The sequence below is a fragment of the Poecilia reticulata genome, linkage group LG16 (assembly GCF_000633615.1).
Source record: "Poecilia reticulata strain Guanapo linkage group LG16, Guppy_female_1.0+MT, whole genome shotgun sequence".
Classification (NCBI taxonomy): domain Eukaryota; kingdom Metazoa; phylum Chordata; class Actinopteri; order Cyprinodontiformes; family Poeciliidae; genus Poecilia; species Poecilia reticulata.
This window is the reverse complement of record NC_024346.1, coordinates 17563992-17590554: the sequence shown is the minus strand read 5'-3', so window position 1 is coordinate 17590554 and position 26563 is coordinate 17563992. Positions and strand designations below refer to the sequence as shown.

The window sequence follows — 26563 nt, the reverse complement described above, 5'->3', positions numbered from 1 at the left end:
CGTTAAAGATGACTGTAACATATTTCTAATTCTTAATTTAAAACTTAAGGATGATTGTTAAAAAAATACACCAGAGATCTGAAAATTAAGAGGAAATGTAAAACATTTTAATATGTTGATTTTTTTTTTTTCACAGTGAAACAAATAGCACAGGTCATCTTCAACAGTAATGTTTTTGGCAAAATGAAATGTATATCCAGAGACGACGTACCATTTACAAAGCCTAATGTTGCCCCGGCGACCGTTTCACCGAGGCCAGCATTCGGATTGTCGAGGATACGCAAAATATCTCAGTGCCGAGATGATACTGATAGAGCAAAATGACAACAGAGCTCTGACGAAACTCCCAAGGTGAGAGTATCCAATAACAGAGAGCTTAGCCTAAATACAGACCGAGAAGAGAAGCGTTAGGAATAAGAAATAATTCCATGCAAACAGGCACAAGGCGTGAATAAAAATGTTAGACAGTAAAAGACAATACTTGTGTTCAGGTTTAGATAATATAAAGACTTTTCTTTTTTTCCTACTGTTGTAACATTATCCTATTAAAACACTTGATTTGACAGTCATGCAAAAAGAAATGAACGGAACGAGAAGGTCGGCGGGAAAAGAAAACCACCTGCACACCGACATGCAAGAGTCTGAATAATTGCCCTTCAAACGTAGAAAAATTAAAAATAACGTAGCAGCCACAGGCGGAGAGGAGAAAGTAAAGTCACTCTGGATCACAATAGTTCACATAATACTAGAACATTACGAAATGTACAGTATTTTCAGGGAAAATATCCTGCAAAGTGCTTTAACTGTGTGCTTCTTTACAAAATGAACCTTCAGCTGATCACGCTAACAAGCCAAAGCTGTCTGGCATGGAAATTCTGCCCACATTCAAGTATTAAAAAAAAAAAAAAAAAAGAGAGAACAATGCAAACATTTTGGAAGTAAACAGGTAATCAGTGAAGAATGCAAGTACAAAAAAAGAGCAAACCCCCCTCCCCCCCCCCAAAAAAAAACCAGAGGCTTCAAATAAAGTGATCAAATCTTTAAAATGGCTTTTAACATCATGATGCTTTTGAACCAACTTACTGGCATACATGCCAGCCTTCAGTGATATATCGTGTTGTAACTTAAAAACTACAGTGGACACATGCAGTCACAGCTACAGTCGCTTTTATTCTCTCACACGCCCACAGACTGTCTCGCTCTCAGTCACACACAAAGAAACCTGTGATTAGTGGTTTAGGAGTTTCTTGATCACACACCTCTGCGACGTGCGTCTCTGTAGTTTGAGCCGCTACACTTTTCATCACGACACAGCGATCACCTGTTCATCCGCTTCCTATTATCCGATGTCTTGCTCTCCCTCTCTCCAGAAAGTGGCGGCGGCGGCGGTGGTGGTGGTGGGATGGTGAAGTTTCAGGATCTTCTGCAGAAGGAGCTCGGATGTCTCGCGGCCTCCCCGGCTCAGCTTACTACTGGCTGTCGATGCCGTTTAAGGGTTTGTTTTTCCCTCTGCGTCTGATCGTAGGGCTCTCACCGTTTGAGTCCATGTCATCTAAAATGTGACGTTCAAACATTTAAGATAAATTCAGGTAAAAAATACACACAAAGCGGATATTTATAGTTCCTGCTTTTTTTTTTTTTTTGTTTACAGTTTTTGTAACATTCAGAAAATTTCACTACAAAAAATAAAATAAAACTCATCAGTTTTTAAGTAATTAAGTAAGTCAGTGTGTCTCATCTATGTTCAATAGTTTGACTTTTGATTTTCAAGCGGCGACTCGTTGCCTGCAGTAAAGCGCCATTCTCAAAATCTGGACTTATCAAATACCAGCAGAATTTTTAAAAGCATAGTCTTTGAACACTTCTACCGTTATTCTATCTGTGAAAAGAAAATATAATTGCAGTTTTTATGCTTTTTTTGGCCCTTTAACCAAACTTGGTTAGATAAAAAAAAATAAGGATAGTCTGCAAAATAAACTTTTTACCCAAACTCAATTTTACATTTTCCAAACTTATCCAGACATAGAAATTAGTAAAAGTAGATTTCACAACTTTTCAAGACTGTAAACAAACCCTGAATGAAACACTTGTTCAGAGACTAGGGGCCAGCGCTTAACAAAAAAAAACTAACAAAAAAACCCCCAACCTAAACGTCGTCACTGACAGACAACAGTAGAGACTCCGTACCTCTAAAATCCCCAGACATGTGGTCAGGAGACTCTGCGTAGTTACTGTCTTCACACTCTGAAAGGCTCTGCAAGAGGAGAGGAAAGACACATGACACACATTCCTGTAACAGAGCACACATCATATGTAACAGCATGCAACTGATCCTGCACAATGTTTCCAGTAGACTTCACAAGACAAAACCCTTAAAGTTTTGTACTAATGAGTTCAGTTACTGCCCTAAAGAAAATCTAACTACTACCAAATATGAATGAAGGCAAAGTTTATGTAACAGAAGAAAACAGCAGCCAATTGTTTTCAGCAAAGAAAAGAATTGTTTAGTTTTCAGAACAAGATATTTTAAAAGAAAGTGAAATGAAAATGTGACTGCTCTTTTGCTACAGCAATAGTAAATAGATGAAGAAGATACATTTTTCTTCACCCACCAAAAAAGTTTCTCTATTTGACTTTTTCGCCCCAGGAAATGAAACGACTAGAACCCCGGCTTCAAATAAAGGAGAAAACCCCGGTATCGGCGACTGTCACTGTTGGATTCTTGGTAAGGATGATGTTTTTAAGTGCTCCAGATAAATCCTCATTTAATTATTCACATAATGAACACACGGTTTATTTACATAGCGCTAATTAACAACAAACATCGTCTCAATGCAGTAAAAAATAATAATAATTTGGAGCTCATTTCAGTTATAATAAAAATGGAAGCCAACGCTGGACGAAACCTGAAAGTCACCGTCTCTCTATGCCACACACACCCTGCTACTAAGTACTGGATTACAAAAAGAAACATTCCTGAATGCTGAAACAATAAAACACACCTTTCCCCTTGGACCATATGTTTCTGCATACCACACCATCCCATACAGACACAGGAATGTAATGAAGGCCTGAAAACAGGAACATAGCACAAGCTGTCAAATAATTCAGGAAAAAGCATTCATCTATGACAATAACTCGTCGAAAGTCATTTGTTTGGTGGTTAAAGTACATATTTTTAAGCAGCGGTTGTGTGACGTTGCACAGAAATGGCGTTCTTACCAAACAGAGCAGCCAGAGGACCACATAGAGGATCTGTGTTTTTGAGAACAAGTCCTGTCCAAATTTAATACACGCCAAGGCCTCTAGAAAGGCTATCGCCCTGCAAACAGCGAGAGGGGGAAACGATCACGGACTGAAACCTTTGGCCAACCTGGAGGATATTTTTAGTTTGAACGAGGAGACACAAGGCCTCGGTCAAACATGTACGCTGGATGTAAAAAGTTTACAGCCCCCCAGTTAAAATGCCATTATTTCTCATGTAAAGAATTGAACCATAATAAAAAAAAAGTTTGATGCATTTCAAAATGTAATTTGACATATATCCTTCAATTAAAATAAAATATATATATATTTTTTTTCAAAATCTAACAGGAATCTGTGGGTCGCCTAAAGAAGGTTTAGGACAGATGTCCTCATAATCTGATACCTTTGGAGAGAAAGAAAAAAGACTAAAAGGAGGAAATTTACTGCTGATTTTCTGAGTCATCTCCACCTCCATCTGCCTGCCACTATAGTCTCATTTTCCTTCCACTAAAGTTACATATTTTCCCACTAATACTCACCCAAAGACCCAGCACTGCGTCCCCACTCTCTTACACTGTGTATCTGTGAGGTATGCATAATACTGCCTGGAACAAAAAAACAAACACAATGCAGGCATTCATTTATTTCACCAACACGTCTCAGCCGTTTTCTTGCCCCAGAGAAAAAGAAACGTCGTAACAGCGTACCGTACTGTCGGAGCTGTGATGATGCCAACGAACAGGATTCGACACCAGCTGAGAGCGTGGCTCGCGGGAAAGACGAAAATGTGTTTGAGGAAGAATGTGTTCAGTTCTGTTAGCTGTGAGGAAAACAAATAAAGCTGGTTTCAGTAACGGAGGCTGTGTGAAAACACCAAAAATACCTGTTGACACATACAGTGTAGCTTCCAGACTTGAAGAAGTCTGAGCCACGCGTTCATTTTTAAATAAAAAGATCAGAGAAACAACTGAAAACACATTGCTGGTTTCTCATGACAAAAACAAATGTGTCTCCTAATCTAGCCTTGTTTGTTACAGTTTTAAGTATTTCTCTGACCAGGCCTGAACCGGTCAGCAGTTTCTCAGTATAAACAGGTTTTAGACAGTTATGGTTTCAAAATCACAAAGATTTACCGCCATACTGTCCCTACATTTGGAAATCTTTTACACAAAAGTCCATTGAAAGTGTCTGAGATAAGTTAAGTTGTCACCAGGCTAATAGAGGATAATGTATTACTGTCCCTCCCCCACCTGTTGCTGCACACCTCTGGACAGTGGCGTGAAACAGAGTGAACTAAAAATGGTTTTACTGAATCAATTAGAGCATGTCATACATTTGACATAGTTGTATAAAACCAAAACTAATTCTGAAATGGTTTATAGGAAAGTATTGATGTGTCAGTAACCAATGACTTAGTTAAAACGTATTTTTGCTTAACATGTTTATTTCCCTATTTAATAAATGTACTTAAATCCAACATTCCTACAAGTAGCAACAATATTTGTGGAGTGTTTTTTTTCTGAACTGTAAAAAGAATAAAATGCATCCCATCTTATTTTAATAATGCAAATCTTGCCATTTCAGGAAACATTTGGAAAAGGAGGAAATTAGCTTGGAGCAGCTACAGAGTAGACAGTGTTTTTTTTTTTTGTTTTTTTAATTTCCACCTAATAGAAACATGATCTTGAAACATGCTGACACGAGCACAGAGCAAGCATGGGTGTGGAAAACGACACTCAACAGGGGCTTTGTTCAAAATGTGGGAAACGTTTGTAAAAGAAACTGTATCCAAGAGGGCTGAGATCGTAAACAGCTTCACAGATAAAGAGCGTAGCCTCAGGCTCCAACACTCTGAGGCAGGTCGCGTTTTATCCTCGGCACCAGAAAACAAACCTGTTGGCAGCGGCAAAGCAAACGGCTAAACAGGAAGAGGAAGTGAGAGAAGCCAGACCCCGCTCTGAACGGCTGAATCTGAATCCATCTCTTAAAGTGGTTCTCAAAAAAGAGCAGCCGTCAGCACGTAATGCTTCAACTGGGTGTGTCACGAAAACAAAATAAAAAAATCGGTAGCATCATATTTAACAGCAAGAGGCTAAAACATTTACTCAAACGGCCTCAGCCGTAAAGGATTAATGTGTCGAATGTGTCGACGACAAAACACCTGTGTGCTTAATGGATCTGTGAGGATTAAGATTTCACCAACAGACAAAGGAATCAGCTCAGCGGGGGACTTAGCGAGCCGGATGATATCCGAATCATCAGCGCTTCACGTCGCCGTTGAGACGCCAGAGCAGGATTTGGCCGGTGACCCACCTGCCAGATGATCATGAACAGGTAGACGCCTGTGACCCGCTGCAGGGAGGACTTTGGATCAAGCCAGCGCACGTAGGTCCAGCTCGCAGGCGTGAACTGCAGCACGGCTCGCTTGATCTTCCCCGTGGTGGTGTGGATGTCCCTGATTAAGTGGGATAGAAGTGGGATTACGCAGACTTACTGGCAGATTTATTAAAAAATATTATTCTAATGCCTTCAGCGAGAGCAAACAGAGCTGACGTCGCAATACAAGGCATTCGACTTCGCCTTTTTGATTAATTTCTGGGATTATCTTTTAAAATAATTTCGGAATCCCATCTGTAATACCTTTATACACGGGATTAAATTATACACAAATCCTTTAGAGTTGCAAAAAAAAACTAAATACACAACATTAACAATAAACACTATATAGTTTGACAATGAAATTTGTTTCATTATTCAAAAAAGAAACATTTCCGAGTTTGTTTTAGTATTTATTAACGCCTTAAACAGTTGGATTTAAATCGAGTTAACTTATTCACAAACTCAAAAATAACTTTTTTTCCATCAGTAAACGCAGCACATGCAAATATTCTTCCACATGAGAGCAACAACAATCTTTAGCATGGAAGTTGCTACTGGGTGGAAAAAAAGTAAACTAGTTAGTTATTTTTTGAGGTTTTTAAAAACAGAGTCAGAGGAACCACAACTGTGTAAGAACATCCCAAAAACTCTCTGCAGTTTTTCTTCAGCCTGCAAGAGAGAGCAGGACTTTCAGCTGATAACAGAAAGCCTGAGCGACCTAAAATTCAGTCGATCTGTTTTATCTTTTTGACGTTTCAACCTCTGTTTTGTTACGAATCATTTGGAAATCTCACCGTTTCATTTCAGTAATGCTTCCCCACATAAAAGCTAATATTCTGTGCTTAAAACAGATTAGGATGTTAACTTCTTATTTATTTTGCCTTCTTTGTTTAAATACTACTAAAAATCTGTCTTAATCATCTCCTCTGAAAAATACTGTGCGACTTTGCCTTCGCTTCTGACATAATTAATGACTGTTCAAGCTCTGTTGTAGTTTCACAGAGGAATTAGAACGAACAAGAATCAGCACCAGGAGGTCGCAGCTAAAAGACGAAACGCTGACGTGAAACGCCTGCTGATAAATTCTGGGGCGTAAATTCGTACTTAATACTAGCCCAGTGGTACGTCCTCATCTCTAGGAAGCGGCAGACGGTCATTCCGAGCCAGATTCCTCCTCCGTTGCACAGGAGGATGTCCAGGATCACCTGGTCCCACCAGCACTCGGCAAAGTTGGGCAACAAATGCATGAAGAAAAGCTGTTAAATACAGAAAAGAAAAAAGACTATTATGATTGGAGACCGGACCACGAGTGTAAAATCTGAATTTAATATCGAACGTCAAAATAATCTGACTCTTGCGCCGTTACATAAACACATTACATCACAAGCTTTGGTGATTTAGGCAGGCAGGCAGCCAGGAGGCTCACAGCTGTGGAGGTTTCATTGTTTGGAGTGTTTGTTTACCTCCGTCAGCTCCCAGGTGATACTGATGGTCCAGCAGAGGCCGTAGCTTCGGATGAGGAGGGCCTTCATGCCCCAGCCCCAGAAATGGCTGAACGCAAAGATGTCAAAATGGCTCATGATTCTCTCCCAGGTGATGACGTGGCAGTTCACTGCGTACTCCTGCGGGCGACGGCACAGACAGCCACGTTATGACCTCCCCCGCCAACGGCGGGAGAAGCAGAAAGCAAATAGACAAGAACGTCGTTTTTGTTGTTGTTTTTTTTCCACTGTATGCCGTCGTCACAAACCATAATGTCTGCCTCTCTCTTGGCGTAGCGCAAGTTGGGATCCAACCAGTACATGAGCTGCTTCACCTGCTGCCAGTTGAGGAAGATGATGAAAACCAGGAACAGAAAGTAGAGCACACTCAGACCTTAAAAACAGAAGAACACAACCTTCAGCAAGGAAAGAATCTATGAAAAAATAAATAAACATATATATATATATATATATATATATATTTGCTCCGAAATACGTTCGCTAGACACTCACCAAACACTATCCGCCATATTGCTGGATGCGGCCTGGTGAAGGGGCCTGAAAGCAGATTTATTAAGACAACATGTCAAACGATGGGAACCGATCTCTGACTGAGCCGAGATTTACTGCTTCACTGATAAGAGCTGAGATCACTGGATACTAGTAGTGGAGGTTTCATGCCAGCTTAAGCCTTGTACTAACAATAGACAGCAAGAGTGACCCCACTGACAGACGCTGTTCACGCCTGTGTTCAAATGTAGCTTCAACATGCCATGTTCGGCTCTTTCCTCCTACATACAGGCAATCGTTGCACTTCCTTTACTGTAAAAAAAAAAGACAATTTCGAAACTAGATTAAGGGGTAAACAAACATACAGATTCAAACTGTATATTCAACAATCACCATTACTTTGGGGGAAAGAGTCGTCATAGCGCATGCCTGCTAAGTTTATAATTTGACAGGCATGCGCTGTGACGGCCTTCACAACAGGTCTTTGTGAAGGCCTGCTGTGAAGGCCTAAGGCGAAGACCAAAGATACCGAATCCTGCTTTGGTGTAAAGTTATGCTCCAATAAAAGGAATGCTAGCCACATTAATCCCTCACTAACATACTTAAGACAGTTAGAAAATGTGAATAATTTTATCTGTTTTGAAATTCATTTGAAATCCTGTTAAACTCTTTCACACACCCCGGGTATTCACGCCTCTGGTCCTCATAAATTATTAACTCATCGATCGAAGAGAAACTATTTAAAACTTCTTTGTAGGTGCAATAAATTAGTCAATGATTTAACGGTCTGACACATGAAAACAAACTAAAAGTTTATTTACTCTCAAATATTATGTTGAACTCCATTGTTATTTATTTTCAAAGCATTTTGCAGAAAAGTCTTGTGATAGGTTAAACCGCTATTCAAAAATAAATAATTGTTTAACTATAATCATTTTATTGTGAACTTGGCAACATTTTCAACACAAACAAAGGTATATCTTGTAATTTACAGTCCTTAGGTGCGTCTCTAGTGACAAACATTTAAATCATTATGCTTGCAGGTTTCTTGTTTCATGCACTTACGTGACAAACTTCTCTCTCTCTCTGCCTAATTTACAGCATTATAACTAATGTCTTCAAACATCTTTACTCACATTACTGCACAAAATAACATCCACAATTTCTGGGAACACTATGTTGTGCTCTCACCGTTGGGAAATGCCAAAACACTGATGACCAGGAAGAAGGAGATGACCAGGATGAGCCCCACCCAGACATTATTGTCATGATTTCCATCATCTCTGCAGACAGGATGAAAAACAATCACTAATTAGCAGCTCTGAACTATGACACACAGCCCTGCCCATTGCGTAACCATAGTTTATATTGCCTTTACTGTGGATATGCAACTCAGGCTCGTAGATAAAACATTAACTAATATGGCACGTTTAGCTAAAAATGCAATGTTATCACTCGTTTCTACAATGTTGCAGCGAAAGAAAAACAACACAACCTAAACAACGCCTATTTTGTAGCTCGTGTTTGATTACTTTAAAGATTAAAAAAATGATCATCCATGATGGGAAAAAGCTCAGAGAGCACCAAAGCTCGCTAGCTGAGCTTCCTGTATCCGAGCATCACTGTCGCTAGGCTAGGCTAAGCTAGCGTTAGCGGCGCACTCCTCTCACCTTGTAAACGCGAAATACATCAAACTGAGCACGGTGCATGTCAGCAGCGTGATGGTGTGCGGTTTATAGAAAAACTCGATGGTGATATCCTCGACCTGCTGCTCGTTAATCATTCGGAAATGCATCCTGTAGTTGACATCATCTTTGCTTAACGTATGGGATCCGCTATACACGGACGCCATGGCAGGCAGGACGCGGCCAGCGGAGCAGGAGCAGCAGTGGCAGCAGCGGCGGCTCCTCACAGCGGCTGGGGCGACATGAGAAAGTGATCCGCAGCCACCAGATCAGACGAGCAGGCAACGGAAAAAAAAATAAAATAAAGTTACATAACTAACTGGCGGTGTGCAAGCAGAAAGCGATGAGCTCAGAGAGGAGAGAGCTCCAGAGAAAGCGTTCAGTTTAGGTTATGATTGGTTTGTTGAGGAGCTTCACAAACACAAAGCGGAAGAGTTTTGTTCGACCTTATCATTATGTGGGGACGGGCATTAGGGTTCCTGACAATGATCTGGTTCTTCTGACTCGTATCATCAATAAGAATCAGTTCTTTCGGTAACCTTCACTTCAAATTCTTGCATGCATCTGGATAAATTATCAAATATGTAGTTAAATCTCTTACATAGTTCAAATAGTTAAACTCATGAAGATTTCTTTGTATACTCATTTTTGAGCCCAAGGGAAAAAAAACAACAAAAAAAACCGATTTTAAATAAAGAATATTTATACTAGCCGTCAGACGATTGTGAGGCAAAGCCCATTCAAGAGTTAGATTCTTTGTTGGAGTCAGACTATGATTATGAGCAGTCATGAATTTTTAAATCATTATTTAAAGTGAACTCTGCCAGTCAGTGAGTCCTTCAGATATTTTGTGCTTTGCCAATAGAGAAGTCTGTTTGCAACCCTTGAACCAGACATGTTAGAAAAATGCATGGGCTAAGGAGAAAAAGGACTTTACTGTTGCTCAGTGACACAATCTACTCTTTTTCAGAAAAAAATAATAATAAACAAAGTGAATTAGCACAGTCAGCCAGCTGACTGTGTGCCAGTTATGACATGATGTGCCAGTCCTATCTGGCACATCATGTGAGTTTTCAGCTGAAGGACTTTAAACCATGGCAAATGGCTTTAAAAATGTATTTAAGTCACCACTTCAATTTCTTCAGGTGGAACATTACACACAATGAGTGAATAGAACACAAATAACGCAATTTCTGAACGTAAAATGAAGTGCAGAATAAATGTCTAAAACCGAACAGACTAAATTGTCTATTTTTTTTTTTTTTTTTTTTTTTTTTTTTGTGGCTCACTCAGAACATCTCACCAATACGGAGAATAAAGAGCTAGATATAAAAGCTTTGAAAGTTTTAACAAAACGTTTTTCCTGGAATACAAACCTCGACTTCCAGGGAATGTTGAAGAAACACGACTTGCTTTGTGTTTGTCTCCCTCTTGTGGCCACTTATAACTCTACACCTGGCTTCCGATAAGTTCCCCGTTACCCGAACCCTGGAGGATCGTCACCCAAACTAGCAATTTTCTAATTATTTAGAAATTAAATTTATGCCTAAAATGTTAAAATGTTTTGCAAATCTCCTCCCCAAACTTCCTTCTGTACAAATTACAACATTGTGCACCAGGATTTATTGTTTTGTTTTTAAATAAACATTAACTGTTCACTTAGCACTTTGCCATCTGTGCCGAAGTTATTATCTCAGTAAGAGGCAGGATGGTGTTAGTGTGTTGCATCATAAATAAATGAATAAGTAAATACATAAATAAAAGCAAACATAGAGTAAGAAGTGTTGTAGTCTCAATGTTCTCCATCTAATGGTCTTCATTTGTTTAGTTGTATGACATTCGAAAAATGATTAAAATAAATATATGAATTACATATTAATATATTTGATAATATATTGCATTTACACAGTTTTCTTATATTCGAGAAATTAACAATATGAGTCAGGAACACAATACGGTCAAACAATTATTTGAGGTTTAAGAAGTTTTTAATAAATACAGATTTTTTTATTTTTTTTTTACATTTAATCCTGTAAAAGACTTTCATCACTTCTCACCTTTCAAAACATAAAATATCCCATATCCAAAATGTTCTGTCTACATATTGTGCACATTGAAGAAGTACAAACTTTTTTTTGTTTTTTGGAAAGGTTGAGCAAAACTTTAAGCAACCGTAAAATAGTTTCTGCTGCTGCATACGAACAAAAGCTTTTTATAACACATTGCTATAATTAGCGGAATATATTTATTAAACAAAAAAGAAGTATACAGAAAGCTACATATTATTATGTACAGCAAATTGAAATCATTGTGTGCTTTCAAACAGACTTTCTTATTATTTTTCTTTTGATCATAAAAAGAAAAGACAAAAAAAAGAGCAAAATTTGTCAAAATCGTGTTACAGTTTAAGGCAGCAGAATAAAAACGTGCACAGGAGTTGATTATTCCTGGTTCTGCTCTGTGTTCATCATTCAGTTCTCCTGCTTCAGCAGTATGATGGGCTGCAGAGCAAAACAAAGCAAATGAATGACTGAGCATGTTCTCATATATGTTTAGTAGAAGTTTATAAGAAAACACACATACCAAGGAGTTGAAATGTTCTCTGCACACAGCTTTACTCAGCCAGTAGATCGAGAAGAGAGACATCATACATTCAAACACCAGCAGAGTTATGATCAGACCGATAATTCCCATTTCAAACTCCTAACACAAAGGAGAGAGGTCAAACAAAAACTTAGAATCCTGCAAAACAAAATTTGACTCAATTAAACATACTTACTTTGTTATAACTCCAATAAGGCTTTGAATAAATCATAAAGAACACAAATAAACCGAAAGCCACCAGTGACCAGAAGAAGCTGATGATGTTCAGGGAGAATGACAGCTTGGCCTGGAAAGTGGAATTAAGCTGAGTTAACATTCAGATAACTCGATACAAGATGCATCATAAGATGTAAGGGTTTTGGTTATTAGAACAAACCAGATCACAATATCATTTAGAGATATTATATTGATCAAGATCAATTCAATGATGTGAACCAAATGGAAGATTTGCCAATAAAATTAGCTTTTGCCTTTTTTTGAGGAACTCCTTCAATCTTTTATGCTTTTCTTAAAATCCCAGAATGTGGGACTTACCATATGCATGTTTGGACATTTCCCTGCAGCAAGGGACACCAACCCAGAGATCAAGAACTAACAAAACAATACATCATATTAACTAAAATTAAAACCACTTCAGATCAACAGAATGATTTAATTTGTGACCATTTCAAATATTTTTACCAGAAAACTTGGAACACTGAAGGCGATTAAGATTATGTTTGAGGAAATAAATCCCAGAGTGAAAATAAACACACCAGCAATTGCTTGGGCTGCCTAATTTAAAAACAAAGAAGGAGACATTGAAGAGCATCCATGTAAAAAAAAAAAAAAAAAAACAGCTGATATTTTTTAAAGAAAAGATCATGTCTATGATTTAATTCACAGCATAAGTCAGTGAAACTCACTGACTTATGAAACTCACCCCCAGAGGCTTTCCTCTAATAACAAACACCTTGAAGTTGTCCCTGAACACACAGTGGAAGTTCTCCGGCATCAGCTGACCCTCCTGAATGTCCTTCAGGCTCCCGATTGGGATGGTGATGATCATTGACTCGTTGCAAATGAACGTCTTCCTCATTTTCCTGTAAATCCACAACATGTTAACACAGCTCATGTTGCTGATAGTGATCAGTTATTACACTGTAAAAATTGAAGGTACTGTGGTGGAGCAGGGGCAAAGCACAACCCACATGTGGAGGCCTTAGTCTTCAAAGTGAACATCACAGATTCGAGTCCCGGCCTGGTGACATTTGCTGCATGTCCACCCACTTTCCTGTGTAATCACTCTCAAATAAAGGCCACTAGAGCTAATAAAACCCTAAAAACTAAATAAATTAATAACTATGAAGGTTTCTTAACTTGAAAGTGAAAATTCGCTTGCTGGCTTTAAAATGCAATTAAAGTCAACAAGATTGTTTTGAGTTTAACTCAGAAATTAAAGAGACAAGTTGTCTAAAAATGGCTTTTTATTTAGTTCTGATAAGTCATTAATCTTGAAATGTGAGTTTTAACTTAATACTAGAATTTAAACCAAGTAATTATTTTACAATATGCAAGAAAAAACTGCCCTCACATAGTTAAAAGAGCGCATATTCCTGTGTTATTTTTACTCACATTACAAGTTAAAAGAACTACTTATTTTACATTAGAATAATTTAAATTCTTGTTCCAATTTCCATGAACATAAATTCTGATCTGATAATTCATCTTATGCAACATCAAAATGAATTCTGCTCAAATACATTTAGCATGAACAGGATTTTATCCTCAAGCTTTAAAATGAACATTTGCCTTAATGACACACACGAGTCAAATCAATGAAACACACTTCCTTCTTACGGTGCAACACAGGATATCAAAACCTGCTTCTAAACACTGTAAACACTCCTGCATTTTTCTTCTTTCAATGTTTTAAGTGCTAAACTAAAAACTCTTGTTTATTCAACTCTTGGAGGTTTGACAAAATGAATGAAAAGCTAACACAACTTACTACTGTATTTCATTAATGCACACATTTAGGTAAAAAAAAAAAAAAGAATTTGCAAGATTTATTTGACTTAAAGATAGTAGTCACTACTAAATGTGGATCAAATGTTTTCATTAAAGCCAGCTTTACCTTTCTGTTCTTCCTTTGCTTTATTAAGACTTGAACTGCGAAGTTTTCTCTCACTTGCCTGATGAGGACAATTGTCTTGAGTCTGTGGTTATTGCTAACAATAACCACAGGGGAAAAAAACACACACAGAGCTGCGTTTGACCAAATTAAGTAGTTTTGCAGAGAGGATTGTCTTTTTGAGGAAGTTAAAGTGGGTAATGACCTCATTTGTGTTTTAGGGAAATAAAAATGGTGAGATGATGAGAATCTTGTTGAGACAGAGAGCGAAATAGATACAGATCAAAGGAAACACGGTAAGAATGTTTTAAATATAATTTTTCATTAGACATATATTGAATAATCTTATAGTACAGGCAGGAGAAGTTTATGAGTTTCAATATTTTCTATGTTTATATTTATTTAAATATGAATACATTTATATGTATTTATACATTTATTTGCATGTTAAATTATAAATATTTTATCGGAGCATAATTTTCTATATCAAATATCATTCTTTCTGGTGAAGAATTGTTTTACTTTTGTTGTTTGTGTCACACTTTTTGTTGTGCCAAAAATGAGTTAAATTAGGATACTATTTTTATTGCAAACAAATTTTACAAATTTACAAATGGAATACTGCAGCACTCACAAGTTTTTTTATTTCTTGTTGGGTTGTTTTGTTTTGCTCTGTTACAGCACGATCTTTGTTGCGAACTAACAAAAGCAAGTTACATTTTATATATCCTTCATAGTTATCCTACACATTTTTCTACTTAAAACATTTTTGAAAGAATTATGAATGTATTGACCAGCTTTTCTTTGAACTTAAATCATAAAACTTGACTTCTGCAAACTGTTGGCCCCTCTCTGCTAATGGCCCACACTGGTCACTGGAATGACTTAAAACTGACAAAAGCAAGAACAAAATAAAAATTCACTCAAAACTAAAAACTAAAAATCAAGTAGTTGCTTTTGAATTGTGGTTCAACAAAATTTAATTACCCAATGAAACAGGCCAGGAAAAAATGATTCTACCTGTAACTTCATGACTTTTAACAGCTTGACGTGTTTTGAATTTGTCTCCCTCTTGTGGTCATTTATGACTGTACACCTGGCTTCAAAGAGGCCTCTTTGGTAAGAACATGGAAAAAGCGCCACCCAAAGTAGCAAGTTTCTAAATATGTATAAATTTATGTCTAAAATGACAGAGTGATCTCCATGGATTTACAACCCACATCCCTCAAAAAACATTAAATGTTCTTCCTTTTAAATAGAAACATCAAATAGTCGACAAGATCAAGAACACTTAAAACTATTTATTGTATCACTGTCTCTTACCAAAAAGAGTACAGATATACAGTAAATCTCCCTTGTCATTTAGTTATTTTGTAATTACGTTGTTTATTTGTATTGTTTTTCAAATTGTAATATTTAAAATACCAAAATGTGCAAGTCACTTTCTACTTTCTCTAATCTGATTACATAATTTTTAAATCAGGTGTTATGATCGAATAGTTACTCATTGCTTGAGCAGTCTCTTTCTAACATTTGCTTTTCTATTCTTGAGTAATTTCTTGAGTGATACTTGAGTATTACGTTGTTGAAGTAATGCTACTTTTACTAAACTAGATTATTGGCGTCTCTACCTCCATCTGTCTGTCTGACTTGGTGGTTTCATTGAAGCCACTGTGTGTTTTTGCTCTGAAAAGTGTTTTGGCTGTCTCCGTCTCTGTCTTTGTCTCCGTCTCTGTCTTTGTCTCTGTCTCTATCTCTGTCTCTGTCTCTGTATTTTGATATATCTGAAAACATATAGTGACATTCAGAATGTCTTAATAAAGTTTTGCATACATTTCTCTATTAGTTGAATTTGCTTCATATTTAATATAATTACGGTAGTGATAACATGTGTACTCTTGTAAATCCTGACATCTAGCTTCATAACACACTTGTAGACTGTTAATGAATTAATGTTATTTCATTGTAATGTCTCTGCACATTAATTTCTACAAAGAAAACACATATTAGCTGGAACATGGGCTTCTGAATCAATGCATTTCTTTTCTCCTTCATGAACTTCCTCCTTAAATCTTTTCTGTCTCTCAGACTCTGAAACCTTCTCATCTTTACCTCTTACACTAACATATTTTTCTTCATTTTCATCTAGTTTCCCACTTGTTCTTGCAGTGGTCTTCTTTAAATGTGATCCTCCTGGTTTCTCTGAAATTTTTCCTCTTTCAGTTCTTGTCTTCTCTTCTTGTTTGTCTTACCTGCATTTTCTGCCACCAAACTAGGCTGGTCTCTACTTTTAAATCCTTTTTGCTGTTGTCTGCAGTTTGACAAAATGAAGTCGGATATAATTTAGCACATTCACACAAGCATTTTAGTCATTGTAGCCTATTTATTGCATGACAATAAGTGTGTAGCATAGTTTAAATGTGTGACCACATGAATGTGACGTTGTTCCTATAGAGACATCAGTAAAAGAGCCCTAATTAATTTTTTTTATATTTCAACAATTATGCTATTGTGTTTATTGTAAGAAATACGAGAGAAATTTGCTAAAGCTTATAAAAATCACACTGTCTACAAGCCAATAAGGGACGTATTAAACCACGACTGTCCCTTATCTTCAACAAAAATGTAATTAATTGCAAACTTAGTTGGACTTTCACTTTGTGTATTAAAACTTTACCTGGAGAACTTTGTGCGGCTCAGCTGCTCCAGTCTGCAGGGCTGCAGACTGACTTCCTCATTATTTCCAATGTGACACAGCAGCGTGTGCACAGAGACGTAATTGAGTTTTATTTAGTATAAAACTTAGTAAAGCTAAATTAATTTGAAGGCTATGAGAGGCTTCTGAGAAAAAGAGTTTAGTTTTTATTTTTAAGAATAATTTCTATGACGAAAATTTTTAGGGGTCAACTTTCTAACGTCTGCGGGGCAATTTCCTTCTTTTCAGATATTTACTTTAGATATCAATAAAATGTAACAAATGCCTGTTAGTATTATGTCGCAATGCATCAAATATTTTTAATGACGTTTGTTTCCTTTTTATGCTCAGTAAAAAGACAAACCATTAACAAACCACCAACATTCAGAGATGAGCTGATAAAAGTGACAAGATGATTTACAAACATTATATGAACAAGAAAACGCTCAAGGTTTAAAAACGTTTTAATAGTTAATAGAGTTCAGTATTTATTTATTTCGAACATGATAGAAGTATAAAATCACACATATGAACAGGGAATGAAAAAGACAAATATTTTCATACCACAATAATCTTAACTTGCTGAAAAAGTTGTGGGAAGAAATAAGAAACTTATGAACTCCTACCCCATAAACTCATAACATTGATGGACCCCAGTTATTAAATCAAATAATAAAAATATCAAATAATAAAAATAAACATAGGTTAGTTCATTTTTCATCTACATCCATATCCACACACACTCACACGCATTAGCCTCAATTTACATAAACACCCATATTTCTATATCTTTTGAAAATTACCTCCTTATATTTCCTTTTTTCATTGTATTAAAATTTGACTTTAACTCCTCATTTAACTTGTTCCATAATTTTGCACCATGAATTGAAATACAAAAGCTCTTTCTTGTTTTGTGTAAACTACGAATCCTTAAGTCTGAGTCAGTTATATCCCCCGTCTCTTTCATAAAAATGCTCTCTATGAGCTCAAGTCGCCGTTTATTTGACGCCTTAAACATAGTTTGAGATCTTCCACCAGTTCTTTACATTTAAGAGTTCTAGATTTTAAGAAAAGCGGTGTTGTGTGCTCATTATTACCAACATTATGGATGATTCTAATGGCTTGTTTCTGTAGGATTCTGAGGAGTTATAAAGAGCTTTTGTAATTAATTCACCACCGCTCTGAACAATATGTTAAATATGGCAAAATCAGAGAGGCATATAAAATGTGAGGTGATTTATTATTCGGAATACGTTTATTCAGGACTGATATTCTTCTGCAGAGTTTAATCTGTAACTTGCAACTTAACTTGAAAAGGGCTTATATCAAGTCCTTCACCTTTAAAACATAAAATAACCCAAATACAAAATAAAGCTTCTGTCTACACTTTGTTAGAAGAAATTGATTTTTGGTCAAACTGAAAACGACTTGGAGGAAGTGTAAAGTTGTTTGAGAGAAATTGTGCTAATACAGCGGAATTAGCACACGACCATCAAGACGAGTCCATGTATGGTGAACAAAAAGGAAACTTTACAGAAGCACGTTGTCTATAGCGTACTGTGATTATTAGCAGTGATGTATTGGGAAACATCTTACCTCCATGTTCTTTTAAACAGAACTTCCTGCTATTTGCTTTTGAGCAAAAAAACAAAGAAAGTTTAAGGCAACAAAATAAAAACGTACACAGGAGTTAATTATTCCTGGCTCTGCTCTGCGTTCATCATTCAGTTCTCCTGCTTCAGCAGTATGATGGGCTGCAGAGCAAAACAAAGCAAATGAAGGACTGAGCATGTTCTCATATATGTAGCAGAAAAAAACAAATGAAGGAAATGACACACATACCAAGGTGTTGAAATGTTCTCTGCACACAGCTTTACTCAGCCAGTAGATCAAGAAGAGAGACATCATACATTCAAACACCAGCAGAGTTATGATCAGACCGATAATTCCATGAGCTATCCTCACATGATGCTACATAATGTGGACAAACAAATACTTAGAATCCCAGAGAGCAACATTTGACACAATGAAACACGTTGATTTCATGATGTACCTGGTCAAGATGATGACGTGAATTAAACTCGTTCACACACAAACCGAAAGCCACCAGTGACCAGAAGAAGCTGATGATGTTCAGGGAGAATGACAGCTTGGCCTGGAAAGTGGAATAAAGCTGAGTTAACATTCAGATAACTCGATACAAGATGCATCATAAGCTTACATGAAGTTAAACCACCACAACATTTAGAAACATATCAGTTGAATTTAAATGAATGTATTATTCTCATCACTCTGTCTTTTCTTAGAGAAATTCCTTTTTATGTTTTGTCATTATAATTCATCTGACTTACCACATGCATGTTTGGACATTTCCCTGCAGCAAAGGACACCATGCCAGAGATCAGGAACTAATAAAACAATACATCATATTAATTGGGTGGAAATATAACCATATCTGGCTAAATATGTGGGCATTTCAAATATTTTTTACCACAACACTTGGAATTGTGAAATTGAGGATCCCCAATGATGGCAAAATCAACCCAAGAGCGAAAATAAACACACCAGCAATTGCTTGAGCTGCCTAATGAAAAATGAGATAAGAAAAATAAATAAGTAAAGAGAACAAAGGAAAATCTGCAGATTTTTTCTAGAGACGAGCGCAACATTTGATGTTTTTTTTTAGAGAAAATAATCATGCCTATGATTTAATTCACAGCATAAGTCAGTGAAACTCACCCCCAGAGGTTTAGGCTTTCCTCGAACAACAAACACCTTGAAGTTGTCCCTGAACACACAGTGGAAGTTCTCCGGCATCAGCTGACCCTCCTGAATGTTCTTCAGGCTCCCGATTGGGATGGTGATGATCATTGACTCGTTGCAAATGAACGTCTTCCTCATCTTCCTGAAAAGCCATAACATGTTAATTCCTCACATGTTGCTGATGGCGATCAGTTACTAAAGTTTTCACTGATGCCAGTGGATACCTTTCTGTTGTTCCTTTGCCTGTTTTAGACATGAAATTTGCAGCTTTGTCTCATTTGTCCGGAGAGGAAATGACCTCGAAAGTCTCTTCTCTCGCTGACTCTCCACCTTCATGCAACACCCACACCATCTCTCACAACCACATGCAGGTTTGCAACCAAACAGACTTAGACAAACACATATACTTTTAAAAGGTGAGACTGTTTGTGCAGCATGAGTTTATTTCTGTAGAGTTAATCTTTTTCAGTAAGAGAAACATAAAAAAAGTGCAGAGTTTGACTAAATGAAGCAGTTTTGCAGAGAGGAGTGTCAGGTTGAGGAAGTTAAAGCGGGTAATGACCTCATGTGTGTTTTAGGGAAGTAAAATAATGTCTGCAGAGTGACGCCTTGCTTGAGACAGAGAGCGAAATAGATTCTGCTCGAGTGAAACACGGTAAGTTGTTTTAAATGGATTTTTTTCTCCTAATAAAACGGCTGAGAGATTTCTCGAACAATTTTAAATTACAAGCAGTTTATGAGTATAAAATATGTATCTTAGTTATTTGTTTGCATGTTTATTTATAAAGCTATGCTGCAACTTTCGTAACGAAATATTTTAGCATTAACAAGTTTGTTTCTTCTGGTTAAGAGTTGTTTTGCTATTGAAGTTGTTAGCACCGTTTCTGTTGTTTTTTTTTTAATCAAAAATGAGGTAAATTAGTGTGTGAATTTTAAGCATTCTTCATAATTACCCTATTAACCAAAGCCAACAATAATAAAAGTGTCTTCCTAGTTTAAATGTTGTAAGAACTCTGAATGCAAAGACTAAATTTTCTTAGGACTAACTACGTAAAAGCATTTATCATATCAATTTGATTGATTGATTGATTGATTGATTGATTGATTGATTGATTGATTGATTGATTGATTGATTGATTGATTGATTGATTGATTGCTATCAGCCTTAAATAACAGAAAGCCACCATTATTATTCACAGTGGCTTTTATTTAAAATCATACGCAGTCATTATATGTTCTAGGAATATCAAGTCTTTTTTCTTAAATCTATGTCACGCTGCAGTGCACGACACAGGAACATCTCAATGAATCAGAAAATGTTTGAAAAGTTTGTTGATTTTAATATTTCAGTTCAAACAGTGAAATTCTTATATAACATTGATTTATCAGAAAACGAGTGATATTTATCATCCAGTTTCTCAGTTAAAGAGTAAACGAAACATGAAGTTTGATATAGAAATGTTGGCCTACATCTACATTGTTACGTTTGGAGTCTTTCTTCTTCTGGGATTCATTGGACAATAAAGCAGGTATTGGTACTTCTGACTGTCTGTCTGTCTGATGAATAAAATCAGTATCTTGAGAGGATCTGTTAGCAAAGTGAAGCATAAAGTCGTCTAAAAATTTCTGGCTGTGCTGATGTTAAACTTGATACGACACAGTGAGCGAAGAGCTGCGGATGACATGACTCTCCCTGACATCACTGACTGTGTAAACTCCACTCTGGATTCATGGATCCTGTAGATGTTTTTCACTCTTCTGACAGATTGTGAGACATGGATTTCCTCATTAACTCCAATATTTATTTGACCGCCATGGCCGTGGCACTTTTTTTTTTTTCTCCAGTAACTTTCCGTTAATGTGTTTGGATCAGTGAACATCAAGCTTCTTCAGCAGTGACATTTGTAGATTTGTTTTCTTGCGGAGGCTGTTGTCTGTCTGTCGAGCGTTAAGATTGTGCAGGACACAGCATAGCATTTCCACCTTTTAAATAATTGTGTTTTTTTTCTTTTGTGTAATATAAGTTACATTTTTCACTTTTCAGAAAACATAAACCTCAACATTAACATCACTAAATATACTAAATCGCTCAGTATTTTTTTGAATCTGTCCTAATATGTTTGATTATTTAATTGAATTTCTAATATTCTATTTTACTGAAGTGCAGATTTAGCTGCAGTTTTTCAGGCCAATCTAACAACATCTTGAATTTGTAATAGTCTATTTACGTACTTCTAGAACAGAAGTATGTAAATAGAAAAATTGGAGGCACTGCGTGGTGTAGCGATAGAGCGGACCGTTTTATTTACAGAGGCTTTGACGAGGCCGTCCTGGGCGTCTTCCCCTTTGTCTTTCCTGTCTGGCAACTGTCAAAAAAGTATATATAAGAAAAAAGAAATACAACTTTTAAAAACAGCACTGTATGTATAGATAATTGAGTTTGTTTCTTTAGGTTAAAGAAGCACCATGGCCTCTGCTGATGTAGACATGGACATCCACGAGGAAGATGTGCCACTGCAAATGGGAAGGAGACAACCTCCTCCTCTGCCGAGTCAGATCCGATATTACCAGGCTTCAGAGATGCTGCCGGAAGAAAAAGGTCAACTGCACGACCTGCTACAGAAACAACCAGCTGTGTTGGGGGTAAGAGTGTGGAAAATGAGTGAAAGAAAAAAAAAAAGAAAATCTGGTCTTTTAAAATTATAATCACACAGAAACGCCTTATATGACCATAATCAAATCTGGCAAAATCTGGAAATTTGATAATGTACCATTAACCTCATACACGTGGTTTAAATAGACACTAAAGGTCACCAGCTTCACCTGTGATTTGTGCACTTCTGGTTATCTGAGTATTTAAAAAATAGGACATTTTCCTGGATTCATGATGGACTTCTGTATGTCTCATCCACTGGCATTGCAGGATTTTGAGCTGTCTGGAAAAGAGACATTTCAATAGTTCTGTGGGAGAAAATAGTTAAACTTTATAAGAAAATGGTATTAAAAAAAAGTAGACTTTTGATACTAGGCGATGGTATAGCAACAAGTAATGTTATAATAGTCAATAATTTGATAGTTTTGTCAATTTAAATGCAATAAAGCCAATAGCATAATAACTTCACAGTAATTTTGTTTTCTTTTTATCCAATTACATGAGAAACGGTACAGTTATTTCAATCTGGAGAGACTCAGACGGAGAAAGAAAGCGATTTAAAGAGTTTAATGACAAAATGAACATAAAAATAAACACAAAGTCCTTTGGCGTTCAGGCCCCGACTGGGGACGTCGAGCTGGACTTTGAAAAGCTCGATGAACATTCCTGATGCAGCATAGGAATGTAGACCCCCAGCGCCTGTACTGGTGGCAGCGGTCGGAGGAGGATGAGGCCTGAGAGCCGAGAGCAGAAGGTGGAGATGGGGTGGAGGTGGTTTGATCGCAGCTGGTGAGCAGAGGAGGCCATGGGTGAAGGTCCTTTTTGAACTGGAGCCCAAACGATGGTTGGCTGGAGCGAGGCTTGGACCGGCGCTGATAGGTCCAGATTGCAGAGAGGGAGGCGCTGATTGATGAGGCAGGTGCGACTAGAGTCTTCCAGACTGAACTTTTGTCAAGACTCCATTACATTAAGTAAACAAATTATTACTATTCTCAACATCTCAAACTATCAAACATAGTTTATGTTAATTATTTGAATTTTATTCCTCTATATCTGGAAACATTTAAGGAACTACACAATATTCTAAATACATTTCTGTAGAAAAATCCATCCGATACTTTATTTAAAGATTCTGTGCTGTAGTTATACAGTATATAAAGGCAATATATGTAGTTCATAGTAAAACAGTGAACATACAGTTGTTGAATGCTTATGTTGACTATGAAAAATAATTAACCATTGTTATATGTAAACAGCAAAAAAAGGGATTTTCCATTTTATTCTCACTTTATCAGCTGAAGTAATTACATCAGCCTTTAGCTCAGCTTTTTAATGTAATAACTTGATACATTACTGATATTGGTTCAAAATGACTATTACCTTGTTGGCAAAAGTATTATGTTATTGGCTGTTATTGCATTATTGGTTGCTATTAAAGGTTAGAATAAAAAAAATGGAAGAGAATTAGCTGCAAAACAAAGTAGTCGACCTTTCCCTGAGGTACCGCAGCAAACAAATGAAGGTTTTCTTGTCTGTCCAGCTCAACCTTTTATCACCTGTTTCCATCAAAACAGACTTAAGAACTTTACCAGTTTTCCAAAAAGTCATCAAGCTGTCGCTGATGTCAAAGCAGGCAGGACCATCAACTGCTTATGTACGTTATTGATCAGGTTTTGATTGGTTGACAACTTACCGTGAGCAAGAGAAAGGTTTTTATATCATAATTCATTTTCTCTAAAGTGAAGTGAACTTAGATCATTGAGCTCAGCAGTCAAATGAGTGTTACAAACACCCACAGTCTGGCAGCCGATACGTCGCTTACCAGTGACAGCTGGAGGCTTAATTGTCCTACATGTCAGAAGATTGTTTCTAGGACAACTACATGAGACGAGATCTTCAGATGCGGTATGAAGGCGAGCTCATTAGGAGAAGCCTTCAGTCTAAGCTGCAGACCTGCTGCACCTACTCAGAACTAAGACTTTGTTAAATAGTTCACCTGACAGTCAACAGTGAGATCAAGATTTAGGCTGAGATAACATGGCGGAGAAAAAAGAAGCACAGAGATGTTTTTCTGTACTTCTGGGCAGCAGCAAGAGGAAGTTCTTGGGTTAGGTTATATTGAGTTTCATGTACGTGCAAAGGATGAAGTTTCACACTTTATAGTCCGGCACTCCACAAGTGTGCAACTGCATTTAACAAAAATAGAAGAAGAAAAAAAACTGTTTTATTACACAATTCACTCAATTTTATTGTTCCCCTCAACTTAGCCCTTTCTGTTTGTTGCTCGGGGTGGGCTGGACTTCTTGTTTCTCACACACAAGTATCACTGGATCGCAGTAAAAATAAAAAATCTAAACATCTTATACTAAAACATCATGCACACAAAAATGACTTCTACCCTCGTGTCTACAGAAAGATACGTAGCTAAAACGCTACAACAAAAAGAATCTACAATTTTATATCCATCAATTTTAAAATGTTAAATAAAAGTTGTTCATGTAACAAAGGTAAGAAAAAAAGACTATTGGGGCCACAATGAAACTAGAAGTTAGAAAATAAATATGCGAGCTCAACTTGACTGAGGAGTTGTGAAACGCATTAAGATGATTTTTTATTTTTTTATTTTTTTACTGCAGTAGCATATTCTCACACTGAAAACTTCTCTAAATTATGACTCAGTGGGGAAAGAAAAATGGGATGTTTCTTTTTACAACATCAGCTTTGTCATAATTAGTAGAAGCCATAAACGTTCTCATAAAACAAACACAGCTTGCCTACGTCTATCCATTATTCATCTGATAATTCAACTAATTATCAGATGATAATGTTTGTTTTTAATTATTTCACATCACTTTTTATTATTTCACATAATTTCTTTTAAATGCAGAAATTATTTTTGTATTTTTTTCATGTGAATTTTATTTTGCATGCCTGCTTGAACAAAAGTCTCATAATGAATTATCATTTATCATTCAAAATTAAGCAATTTTGGTAACACTTTATTTGAATGGGGTGTGCATAAGACTGACAATGCACTGTCATAAACATGACATAACATCTGTCATGAACATAAAGAAGTCTTTATGAATGTTTATGACAGTTGTCATGAAGTGTCATTCAGTAAATAATGACACTTTTAATGCAAAGTTGCTCTAAAAGTTGCATTAAAAGTCCACAAAAAATGCCAACTTTGCATTAAGTTATCATAATTTACAAAATCATGCATAGTGATAAGAGGAAAGCTATTGTTGTCACAAAGTTGTCAGAAGTCTAGTTTGAAGTTACTACTTTCCGTGAAGGGGGCATAGGAAACATGTGGACAAAACGCTCCGGTCAAAAGAGAAATGTCCACACATGCAAAAGTGCAAAAACTACGTATCTTCCTGAACACACCGTGCTCACGCTGAAACATGGTGGTAGCAATATCATGCTGTGGGGCAATTCTAGAAGGAAACTTGTTCAAAAGCTGCAAAACATGAAATAATCTTCAAACTCGCATTTCAGGTAATGAATGTAACACATGATAAGTACAAATTCTAGTGTTTTTTTTTTTTTTACCTTTACTTATTTCTACATTTAAGTTTTTACTTTTGCACATTGTGTGAATTTCCATTTGTATTTAAATTATCTGATATTTTGCTACTGCACTACAACTTATTTAAGGTGCATAAAAAAAAATAAAAATTGTGAAAAATATTCTTCCTCATTCGTCCTTTAGTCATAACAAAATCATTTTTTCTGCTTTCAAACATATTTAGACGCCGATACATACTTCTCTGGTCGTCACATTTGGTTATCATGTTTTTCGTGCTTGATTCATAATGAGCGGCTTGCTGCAGAACATCATTCTTTGCCTTGGTCTCACCAGCAAGTACTGCCATCTTATTACCCCACCACAGTGCAACAAACCGACATGCATACTTCTCAGACACTGATCAGTGGTTTGATTTTACTGAACACCTCTTAATAAAAATCACAAGATTATTTATTGCTTGCAAGATAACACAGAATTTCATTTCCCATTTCTTATTGCACATCTAAATTAAACACGACTCCTGCTTGCATCAAAACTGCCTGTTCCTTAAATGCTGAGTATTTTTCCACTGATGTAACCCATCTGCGCAATTCAATGTTATTAATAGTATTACTTGCAGCGATCTACTTTATCTTTAACCTGCTCTCATATATGACAGCTTAGTGTGCCATCTTTTTTTTTTTTTTTTTTACTTTCAACCTTTTTCTCTCAGTCTCTGCAGATAATGAGCGGCATCCTCAGTGTGGCAGTGGGCATACTCTTTGCTGCAACGCAGCAAATGCACCAGTCCCTTTTCTGTCTTTTCAGAGTCTCACAGCTGACCGGATCCCTTGTAAGTCATTGCTTCAACCAGAACTAAGTCATTAAAAAAAAAAAAAGCAATAAAAGGAAGTCTAACA

At 36.7% G+C, this 26563-nt stretch overlaps 2 protein-coding genes across 6 annotated transcripts; both read right to left on the bottom strand.

Moving 5' to 3' along the window:
- Positions 1-85: 85 nt before the first annotated feature.
- Positions 86-9742, bottom strand: ptdss1a (phosphatidylserine synthase 1a). 2 transcript variants are annotated; one of them, XM_008432544.2, is made up of 13 exons: positions 9287-9742; positions 8808-8899; positions 7620-7664; positions 7376-7500; positions 7089-7247; positions 6730-6881; positions 5560-5701; positions 3954-4066; positions 3786-3851; positions 3223-3322; positions 3003-3071; positions 2188-2254; positions 86-1552 (listed from the first exon to the last, which is right to left on the bottom strand). In XM_008432544.2, exons 1-13 carry the CDS (start codon positions 9466-9468, stop codon positions 1470-1472), a joined length of 1395 nt encoding a protein of 464 aa, XP_008430766.1. In that variant the 5' UTR covers positions 9469-9742; the 3' UTR covers positions 86-1469. The 2 variants fall into 2 exon arrangements, with proteins under 2 accessions (XP_008430766.1, XP_008430767.1); XM_008432545.2 differs by lacking the exons at positions 8808-8899; positions 9287-9742 and adding an exon at positions 8296-8413.
- A 2012-nt stretch (positions 9743-11754) lies between these two features.
- Positions 11755-19792, bottom strand: LOC103478597 (uncharacterized). 4 transcript variants are annotated; one of them, XM_017309646.1, is made up of 7 exons: positions 19701-19792; positions 19453-19618; positions 19205-19297; positions 19065-19121; positions 18767-18868; positions 18556-18684; positions 11755-11802 (listed from the first exon to the last, which is right to left on the bottom strand). In XM_017309646.1, exons 1-7 carry the CDS (start codon positions 19730-19732, stop codon positions 11773-11775), a joined length of 609 nt encoding a protein of 202 aa, XP_017165135.1. In that variant the 5' UTR covers positions 19733-19792; the 3' UTR covers positions 11755-11772. The 4 variants fall into 4 exon arrangements, with proteins under 4 accessions (XP_017165135.1, XP_008430763.1, XP_008430765.1 ...); XM_008432541.2 differs by lacking the exon at positions 11755-11802 and adding an exon at positions 17218-18467; XM_008432543.2 differs by lacking the exon at positions 11755-11802 and adding an exon at positions 17218-18467 and having other exon boundaries at positions 18556-18584.
- Positions 19793-26563: the final 6771 nt, after the last annotated feature.

What these genes read in the sequence shown, in the direction of transcription:
- ptdss1a (XM_008432544.2), bottom strand. Translation starts at nt 9,468, where the DNA reads ATGGCGTCCGTGTATAGCGGATCCCATACGTTAAGCAAAGATGATGTC. An exon ending in ATGTATTTCGCGTTTACAAG is followed by an intron (nt 8,900 to 9,286) that starts GTGAGAGGAGTG and finishes TCCTGTCTGCAG; the next exon opens with AGATGATGGAAATCATGACA. An exon ending in ATCACAGCTCCGACAGTACG is followed by an intron (nt 3,852 to 3,953) that starts GTACGCTGTTAC and finishes TTTTTGTTCCAG; the next exon opens with GCAGTATTATGCATACCTCA.
- LOC103478597 (XM_017309646.1), bottom strand. Translation starts at nt 19,732, where the DNA reads ATGTCTAAAACAGGCAAAGGAACAACAGAAAG. An exon ending in GAAAGCCTAAACCTCTGGGG is followed by an intron (nt 19,298 to 19,452) that starts GTGAGTTTCACT and finishes ATTTTTCATTAG; the next exon opens with GCAGCTCAAGCAATTGCTGG. An exon ending in GAGAACATTTCAACACCTTG is followed by an intron (nt 11,803 to 18,555) that starts GTATGTGTGTCA and finishes TTTGCTCTGCAG; the next exon opens with CCCATCATACTGCTGAAGCA.